Source organism: Saccostrea cucullata, unplaced genomic scaffold, assembly GCF_032062105.1.
Source record: "Saccostrea cucullata isolate Sc308-1 unplaced genomic scaffold, CSIRO_AGI_Scuc_v1 ctg462, whole genome shotgun sequence".
NCBI lineage: Eukaryota > Metazoa > Mollusca > Bivalvia > Ostreida > Ostreidae > Saccostrea > Saccostrea cuccullata.
Window position 1 is genome coordinate 406,548 of NW_026931071.1, and position 10,944 is coordinate 417,491.

General features: G+C 31.6%; 1 protein-coding gene across 1 annotated transcript; it reads left to right on the plus strand.

Annotated features, from left to right (window-relative positions):
* Positions 1-4,493: 4,493 nt before the first annotated feature.
* Positions 4,494-10,266, plus strand: LOC134231284 (toll-like receptor 4). The gene is made up of 2 exons (XM_062713223.1): positions 4,494-4,586; positions 7,346-10,266. The coding sequence occupies exon 2, from the start codon at positions 7,347-7,349 to the stop codon at positions 9,420-9,422; it is 2,076 nt and encodes a 691-aa protein (XP_062569207.1). The 5' UTR covers positions 4,494-4,586; position 7,346; the 3' UTR covers positions 9,423-10,266.
* The last annotated feature ends 678 nt before the right edge of the window (positions 10,267-10,944 follow it).

Here is a 10,944-nt window from a genome sequence, read left to right on the forward strand (position 1 = left end):
TGACCCCGGGTCAATATTCTACGACAAGTGGGGTCATTTTTCGACTGTAGAAAAACATTCCAGACCAGTAATTCTACGACTCCACACACGTTGAAAAATGACCCCCATAGAGTTTTGACCCCCTACTTTTTCATCCAATAAAACCATATATATGTGTGTCCTGATTTTTGTTCATACTTTCAAATGCAAGTGGAGGGAATTTTTTAAGTACTTAAATCCTTTCCAACATATATTTGATTGCATTCATTAATAGTAGCATCACTATCAATGTACATGTATATGGTATGGATTTATTTTTGGCTTACAGAATCCCAGTGAATATTTATTCAGTTTTTTTTTCATTCATTTTGTCCCGAAAATGGCATGATATGTTTCTGATAACTATAAACTTTGATTTTTTTTACAAATCCAAAAACATAGCATAAAAGCAAGAAAAGCAACGTTATTTAACTATATAAATTCAATTTCCTTAGCTCTTACATTTAAACTTACATATACATCTGTATGGAATAAGGATATGGATAACGAACAGTATTCAATATCAAAGTCCACAAATCAATACAAAATAGGAGCAGAGCAAACACGGACCTCTAATACATCAGAGGTGGGATCAGGTGCTATGGAGGAGTGAGCATCCGCTGCTGACCGGTCACACCTGCCGTGTGATTCTTGTCATGATCGGGAAATAACGGGAAAACCCGCTGTCAATTCAATGTAAAAATAATGGACTAGCAATCAGCACGAAAAACGTCAGTCAGCATTTGACTTAATAATAAATTGTATTTGCTGACTAGGCCATTGTATCGACCATAAAACTTACGAAATGATGACTTTAAACAAATATTCTTGTTTCATCAACTTGCTTGTCAATGATTTACCTCGTTTAAGAAAATGTTCATACGTAGATCATGCTCTTGCGTATTGAATCAACTGAAACATATACATTTCGTATGCAGGTGATGAAGTTTTATTGCTGCGTGAGTAAGGGAAGTTGACGAAAGAAAAGTTAAAGTCATCACGTTTATCATATAGCTTGGTTGTTAGATTACCTTTAACGACCTTTTCAAGTAAAATATCCAAGAATGAAACAGATGTGTCAGACTCTTTTATCTCAAGCTCTCCTGGATACATCATATCGACGTAGGAATGGAAATTACCATTGTAAATTGACAATACGTCGTCGATATATCTAAATATTGAGTTGTAGGCCACAGCAAGTTTTTCTTCCTGGTCTCCAAAAACAACATAGATTTTTTTAATCAGAAACTCAGAGTATTTGTGTGTGTAATCAGAGTGTGTTTTAAAAAATAATTTCGCAAATGACCAATTACCAGGTAAAAAAAAAAAATAACGAGTTCTATTTTTACTGAAAAAGCAGCTGTCAATAATATAAAAAATTCTGTACTTTAATTTATCGTGGGAAATGGTTGTGTATAAAGTTGAAAAGTAGTTAGTTTTTAAGCTGTTGATTTTGGTAAAATCTTGTGGTTTCAAATTGTTCAAAAGTTCTTTTGAATTTTTAGTATCCACATCTGATTCACACCACTTCTTGAATACTATATATTGTTGCACAGTACTCTTGAAGTTTTCCCTTCATTTCTGTCAATATCTTTGGTTGAACATTAACTGGAACCCGCTATGTATTTTTGTTTGTAAGGTTTCTTATGAAATTTCGGAATCCAATATATATATAGGGTAGTTCAATTTCATTTTGGCTCTGTGTAATATTAAAAATATTCAAAACTGACATATGATTTTATAAAGAATTTCTTCCTCAGACAGGGAAGTATGAGTATAAGTGGTATTACCACTTGTAGAATTAAATCCAAGTTCTTCTAAAACACAATTTTTATAATGAACCCAAAAAACGAAGACAATATCATTACCTGTTTGTCGGTAGGGACCAGTATGTACTGATCATGTAATCTATTTAACTCTTCTCACTTCTGGATTATTGAACACAGAAGGATATATTGTTTTCATATTGCCCCTCAATCTTTTAATACATACATACATCTGATACATTTAATGCATTCTGAAGTGTCAACGTCTTCTTTTTCATATCTTGCCCATTGTCTGGCGTAATTTTGAATAGAATCCATAATATTTATGAAATTCCAACGCAAGTTGAAGGGGCGGGCTTGTGCATTAAAATACACACTATTTAACTACCTTGTATAAAGTATATACAGAAAATACCACACACACCGAGAACGTTCTTATAATGATATTGAAAATTCTACCAAAACTGGCAAAAATTTACACCTGAGTGAATAGCAGTTCAACATTCAGAGATATCTATAATTTCAAAAAACTGCTTCCCTTTTTAACGCTTTTAGCGGACAGATACCTGACCAATAGTTGCTGTTACCTTTCTTCTGTGATTTTATAGACATTACCTTTGCAAATTAATGAACTCTATTCGTCTACCATGCCATTACTTCGATATAAAATGCCAGTATATACCGTCTAAAAGTTAATGCTAAAGTAAAAGTGTAGAAATTTGGGGTAAAAATGTGTCAAACTCCAAGGTCAATGTCAAAATTTTATGGTCAAAATTGGTTGTACACAAAAAAGGTCTTGTCACAAATATACACCTGTGAAATATGTATGGAAACCATAGTCCCACCCAGTCTAAAGATGGGCAAGATTTATGTGGACAAATATTCAAGCAGACAGACGGACAGGTGAAAAACTATATACCCCCCCGAAACTTTATGTGGACATAAGTATATCATTAAATTAAAATCCTTTAGTTTTCATCATCCATCATTTGTTTTTGTTTTTCTATTGGTGAAAAACTCCTAAAATCATTATATGTAAGTACATGTAGAACGGGGAAAACGATACTACATTTGCCAATTTTTGGAAAGACCGCAATTTTTTTTTTTTTTTTTTTTTTGGTAGTTAATCATGTTTTATGCTACAACCCCCAATTTGTTAAGGTTTCGTTGACACTAGCAAATGACAAAAGACATTTTACAGGTTTTGAGCTAACCACATTTTCTTTCCCTTGTGTCATAGGTCAGAGGCAACTTAATTTCGTACTTATTTCTACAAATTAAATCATCCCTATTTTTTATAAGAAGTTTAAAACTTCATTCTTAGAAAACCTTGAAATATTTTTATAAGATCTTATTTTCTAAGCTAGCGCCAGTTTTAAAAGAAGGGATCAAAAACGTATAAACTTTTGAAAAAAATATTTTGAAAAAATTAATTTGATTTTTTCAAATTATTTATCCAGGGTAAATCAAAGAGATTCATAATTAATTAATTATGGAATTTTTTTCTGACAGCAACTAGAAAATAACCTTTTTAAAGATTAAAATGACAACTGTGAAAACTTATTGTATATAATGTAATAAACGTTTCTATGAATGCGCGTATCCTTTAGTTAGAACATTTTAATATTGTTTTCCTTAAATGAGGATAAAACAGTTTGTATTATTAATGAAAGGTATTGTATAGTTCGTTATCTAAGCTTAAAAGCTTTCAGAAATAACACTTCAAAACAAAAGGCAGCTTGATATTACCCGTATACATTCGCCTAACAGAAATATTCCTGCCAAAACGAATGTTTTAGCATCAAAAAATGACAAGGGGTCATTACTCTACGGGGTCATTTTTCTACAATGCACACGGAGAAAAATGACCCCAAAGCCATAATTTCTACAGAAAAGTGGGTCATTTTTCTACGTAGAATATTGACCAGGGTGTCATATTTCTACGTAGAAAAACGACCCCCCGGTCAATATTCTACGGGGGTCACTTTTCGTCGTTACACCTGCCAAAGGAGACATGGAGAAGAACTGTCCTGAAAGATCTGAAGAGTAGAGGTCTATCCATGGAGACAGCACCACGAGCAGCTGCAGACCGAGCCAGTTGGAAATACCTTGTAGCTGCCTCAGGTACCAAATGGCGCAGAGAGGATTGAGTGAGTGAGTATCATTGAATTTCATATTTCTTTGAAATATAAAAGGAGACACTTTTAAAATAGGACAAAACTTTTCATAGATTCCACATCTGAATAAAAAAATAATTTCTATTCATAAGATATTTGTAACATATTAACGCAAGAGTCGTATTAAAACTTTTATGTTAAGGTTTAGTATCAGAAACAGAGAATGTTGATTCTAACCAAAGTCATTTTATGTGTATATTTTAACAAAATTTTTGTCTGAACATGAATGAATTTTACGTTTAGCACTAGTTTTAAAAAATGGTCTATACTGGAACAATACTTTGACATGCTTTAATTTACCATAGATTAAAAATTCCCAAACTTTTACGATACACAATTAAGCGTGCTCAAAAATCAAAATCAAAATTATATAACATCTAATTAAATTTACTTCTCTCTCTTTCTCTCAAGGGTTTTATTTATATAATAAGGAATTTATTAGTTTATTAGTGATTTTTAAGAGTGTCCGCTTCCTTATGGTGTTATCACTGTCTGAAAGTGTTCCTTTTCAATCTAATGATGTCTGCTATGTAGGAAGTTTATATCATGAAATGCAAACATTCTTTTGATACTTAAATTCATTGTCGATAAAAAAGTCTGGAAGAAGTTGTGGGTACAGTATAAGGTAAATTTCTTTATAATATAAAATATTTCTAGCAACATTGTATTTAAAAGACTGTCTCTTGTAGAAGAGGCTTGATTTCGTATATTGCTTCCCTTGAAATATTTAAAAATATTTAATTATTTTGATTATCATGGAAATGTTTATCTCATTCCAATTCATATTTATGTGTCATCAAAAAAGTTTCAGAATTCCATTTTTTTTCTGTCTCATCAATGCTGGAATCTTAAGCTTTGTTGCCTATAGGACGTACAATTAATTCTTATAAAATAAGAACCTTTTTAACTGTATATATTTTACACTATACTTTTTAAAATTATATTTTCTGTAATGCTATGAACACAGCTTTGCTGATAAGATATAATAACAGTACACTGATTTTGTCACTACCTCAAAATTCCTGTGTAACTCTGTCCTGCTTGTCTTATTCAGTAATCCTTATCTATGGTACATTTTTGAAAGGAAGGGCACCTTGCGATTCAGGAAAGTTATCTTATGGCTGTTATAAGTCCTACAATATATTTACTTGACATTTTCTTTCCTTGGTAAAAATGCTAAAATCGTGTGACTCCAACATCACGTGAGTCTAAATGAAATAAATGGAGATAACGGACAGTATGCAAGCTCAAAAGTCCTTAAAACAACACAAAATAGGAGAAGAGCAAACACGTATCTCAAAACATAAAAAAAATCAAAACATCAGAGGTTGGATCAGGCGCCATGGAGTAGTGAGCATCCCCTGCCGACCTTGTCATGATCGAGAAATAACGGAAGAATCCATCGTCAATTCAGTGTGTAAATAATAGACAAACAATTCGTATGAAAAATGTCTGCCAGCATTTTACTCAATGATAAATATATTTTCTAACATGGTCATTCTATCGATCATAGAATTTACGAAAGGGTGACGTTGAACAAGACTGTTGATATTCGTGTTTCATCAACTTGTTTGTCAATAATTTACCTCGTTTTAGAAATTATACGTATGTAGAGCATGCTCTTGCGCATCGAATCAACTTAAAGATATAAACTCCGTATGATGTGATGAAGGTATATTGCTACATACGCTAGGGAAGATGACAATTGAAAAGTTAAAGTCATCCAGTTTAGCATAGAGCTTGGTTGTAAGAATGATGCGCAATTGGCACCCATGGAAATTCCAATAGATTGTTCTAAATGAAAATATAAAATATCCTCAACATGTAGATCATTTGTCTGATATCAGTAAAGTCCTAAAAAGAATCGCCCATTATTGTAAGGTATAATGTATTTTTTTTCCTGAAAAATATTGCTGAAATTTCCATTTGTCACCTTACATGTAATTGTACTGCAACCTTTTATGATTAGGATGTCTGTGTTTGCCCTGCTCCTGATTTGTATTTTTAATAGATTTTTAAGCTGGAATACTGATGCTTGTCTCCATATATTTCATTTTTCAAATATTGTAAAACAATTTTGAACAGGATTTGAAAATGCTAATACACATATCTTAATATGTAAAAAGTTTTCGTATAAGAGCAATATTTCTATTGCATTCTTCCTTAGATATACATGTATGACTTATAATACGTATGAGTTTGTATTGAAAGTCAAAATACAGCAACGCGATAAATCTACAGAAACTTATTTTTCAATCATGTTGTGACGAATTAATTTGAATCTAAATCTAAACAACAAAAATGAGGAAGCAATGATAAAATTTCACTCTCTCCGGAATTTGAGAATTCTATGACCATCAATGAAACCCTCTTTAGACTTCACTTGTATTTGATGAAATTTAAGCAATTATTTCACAAATACGGACATTATTGAACAAGTATTAACGATTTCCTACAGCAGATTTAGGATTTGCGTAAGTTACAAGTGCCTTCAAAATAAATAATCTTGCAGATTTGCTTTTGAAACGTTTACAACATTGTATATCCAGCTCTTTTTTACCTTGACATTCACCCACAGAATACAGTAGTTCCAAATTAGATACCAAACAATTCATACAACTTTGTCCATACACTGTATATCATTTTTATTCAGTGTTTATTGTTAATTTGGATGACTTCGAGAGAATCACTATAGAATTGCAATATCATAGCTAATAGACATATTGGATAAGGCAGCTAATGTAGGTTTTTTAATTTCTTAATGGCACTATTATTGACAAATTGGACAAAGCAGCTAATCTAGGTTTTTTTTTTTTAATTTCTTAATGACACTATTACTAGTATTTTCTGTCGCTTTATTCTACAACAATGCAGTAACATACATGTATTTTTATTCCAATTTTTAACGTACCTTGTACCTTGATCCGATATACGAACTGCTTAATATTGTAATATCCTATGAGAAAAAGTTTAGTCATAATGATCAATTGCAGTTTTTTAATTACAAAACACTGGTAACTTTTTCCAAGGTTCAATAACTTTATGATTATTAACTTTATGATAATTTTTAAATCTGCAATTACAATTGTACAAAAAAATAAAAGAAAGTGTGATTCAAAATATTAAACCTATAGAATACATGCAACACAAAACATTGGGAGTCTTAAAATAATTAGAATGGAAGTCTTTTAAGAAGACAAATGTTGCTTGTTATTATGTAATTTGACAAATTTGACATAGCAGCTAATCCCGTTTTTCTTATTTTCTAATAACACTAATATTTTTTGTGTTCTTTTTTTCAAAGGTTCAAGAACTTTTTAAATCTGCAATTACAAATGTACAAGAGAAAGTGTATTCAAATATAAACATTTAATATTATTGCAGAATGTGGGGAATTCTGCCTAGAGACTTCACCAGCAGCAGCACAGTTTGGGTCTTATTTTGTATTTTTACTGTGGCAGCAAATAATTGTCCATCCATCTGTCGGTGCTACAGTCGTACTGCAGATTGTTCTAATCAAAATCTCACTTATATACCACGGCTTCCACAAGGAATTCAGAAAATAAATCTTTCAGGGAATTTTTACCAGAATCTTACAAGTAAGACATTTGAGAATGTGTCCAGGGAACTTAAAGTGAACTATTTAGATTTGTCTGAATGTAACATTCTTGTGGTAGGCGTCGGCGCCTTCAAAGGATTTCAGAATCTTACACACTTAAACATTAGTTACAATGTCTTTGAGGAAGTAAATTTATCGGATATATTAAATTTAGGAATTGAAGAACTCGACCTCTCTGGAACAAAAATAAATATTAATAGATTTGCTGCTGTAAAAAGCAGGTCAATACGGAAACTCTTTCTGGATAAGAACAAAATAAAAAACAGAATTAACAGTTCCATTTTTGAAAATTTACCAAACATCGAGAATCTCACGCTCGATGACAATGGAATATATAATATATCGCTTGAGGGGCTGGGCAATATTTCGATATTATCTCTAAAATTAAACGAAATTATATTTTTTCCATTATTTTGTGATTCGAATAATAAGTCTTTGACTCCATCATTGGTGTATTTGGATGTCCAACAAAACCACATTTCAAATCTGAAAAACTTGGAAAAGTCATCAATGTGCTTGACCTCTCTGACTCATTTGGATCTTTCTTACAATCCAATACGGATTCTGAGGAACGATACATTTGTCCACCTACCCAATTTAACAAATCTTTATCTTAAAAATTTATTCAGTGTAGAAAATATTTTTGAGGAAAGATCTTTATCTTCCACCTCTCTGCTAGAACTCCACATTGGGAACATCGGTGCAAAATATCCTCCATCTTTTGATTCAAGCTGTGTTTTCCACAACATACCAAAGCTGATGATATTAAAGATGGCGCGATTTGATCTGATGAATGCAAATATGTCTTTATTGTTGGAATTTTTGATCAACCTCGAGGAGCTTGTTATATACGATTGCCATCTGTTACAAATTCCTCATATAATTTCTAATTTGACTCGTCTCAAAATACTGGATTTTGGAAGCAATTTTATTGGCACTTTACATGCTTATTTATTTGAAGATTTGAAGTATCTTGAAAGTTTATCATTAACGGCAAATAGATTCAGTGTGATTGACAATAATTCTATTTCCATTTCAACACTGGATAGTCTTTCTCTTCTAGACCTTCGCTTCAACCCGTATGCTTGCACCTGTGACCTATACTGGTTCATAAACTCTGTACTTATAGAAAGGAGAGGTATTTTGTTCCAAAAAGAGCAAGAATCTTACCAGTGTTCCTCTCCAATAAATCTGTACAACCGAACCTTGACGGTTTATAACCCATCATATTATGAATGTCATTCTTTGTCGACACAAGGAGTGATTGCGATCACTGCAGTCTCCATTTTTATTTTGCTGATCATTCTCGTTGTTCTCTACAAAAAATACAAATGGCATATTAAGTACTATGCTTATCTCCTCCGATCACGGAAAGGATATGAAAAAATAGAAGGAACGGATGAGTCCGATTTTTTATTTGATGCCTTTGTTGCCTACAATGAAGATGATCGTTCGTGGGTTATCTCCAACCTGATGTCGGAACTTGAGGGTAAGGAGCAATATCGCTTATGTCTTCACGAGAGAGACTTCCTTCCTGGAAGGACCATTTTCTCACAAATTTCTCACACCATACAGAGAAGTAGGAAGGTCATTCTGGTAATATCAAACAGCTTTGCAAAAAGTCAATGGTGTCAGTACGAGACTTTGGTGGCACAGAATCGACTGATTGATGACGGGGCCAATGTACTAATTGTGGTGCTGTTGGGAGAAATACAGAGCAAATACATGACGGACTCTTTGCACATGTTATTTCGTTCTATGACCTACATAAGATGGCCACAGGCACATTCTCTTGGAAGGGAACTTTTCTGGAACAAGATTAAACTTGCAATGAAACAATGATGTAACGATCGTTAATTTCAGTTTTAGGTAGCAGGGGGTTGAACACTCATATAAAAAAAGCAGTGTTTTGATAGGATGTTGAAAATCATGTAGCAAAACTTGATTTACAATTGTGCAGAATTATATATTTTCAAGAAATTTTATTGTACATACTTGTTAGATATTTTTAATTCAAGCTCAATAACCACCAATATTTCCTTATTTCTTAAAAGATAGAGTTTGTATCGCGTTAATTAATCAATAACACTTAAAGTTTTCGAAATACATTTAAAGAGACACGATTAAATGAAATGCCCATCTGGTTCATCAAAATTGGTACCGTATATGACCCGTTTTACAGGTTTAATATTTACCATATTAACCAAATTCTCTCTTGGCTTTTGAAGTTAGGAACATAACTATATATATTTTTGTCGATTAAAAAAATTTTGTTTAAATTAAGGGCTTTAAAATTTAGATAAGATTAATTAACTGACTTAAGATAAATATCTCTGTGACTATGCTTACTTAGTAAGAAAATTGATTATTTGTCACTAATTAATTTAAGAATTAAAATTTCACGTCAAATTTTTGTGCTTAACCATTGTTTGTTCGATTGTTTTAATTTGTTTTTCTTCTTCTTTTTTAACATGTTATTATATTACAAATCTAAGTCATGATCATGACTCGCTTCTGTTTCGATGACACTGTTAGGAAGATAAAATTCTTTAAGTGTTCCGTGTTGTGGATAAAATCTCATCTTTTTTTACCCTATGTATTATTCAACTTTTCTTCTGATATTTTGTGTTAGTATTAATTCTATTTATTTATTTTTATTTATTTGATTGTTTTGTTTGCTTTTCTATTTACAAGATTAAAGTTATTTTCAATATGTTGCTTCTTTTAGTTATGTATTTTTTAATTCCTGCTGACAAACATCACATCTAAGGAGTGCACTGAACACTATCAATCTGACTGCAATTTAATTGTTATATTAACGAAGGTAGAGTAAACGAAAATTATCACACTTATAAAGCAAAAAATTGTATAAAGCAATCCTTTGTAAAAAAAAAAAAATCTATTAGCCACAGTAGTAAACATTTTCAAAAATATTCCTTATAGAATATAGGTAAGAATAAATCAACCTTTATAATGAACATTCTTCAGGTATTCCTTAAAAAGGGTCAGTCGTTTATAATTTTGACAGAATTTTAATTTTTTTTATCTGCTTCTAAAATTAAAATTTATGAAATCACATTGACCTTTATGATGGGAGAGGGCTTATCACCTGTTAAAAGACAGATATATTGTACTGAGAAAAGAACTTTATTCGGTAATCTTTTGCCCATCTTTGATGGAGATATATCACTTGTTAAACAGAATTCCCTTCATAGCAGATATATTGTACTGAGCAAATTCATTTATCCATCAATTGAAATAAAATATAAAACATTCAATTTTAAATAATTGTTGAAATTTTGTCCATTTTGTCCTCTTTCTGAAAAAGGATATAAAATCGGACATTCAAAACAAAAATTGTTTT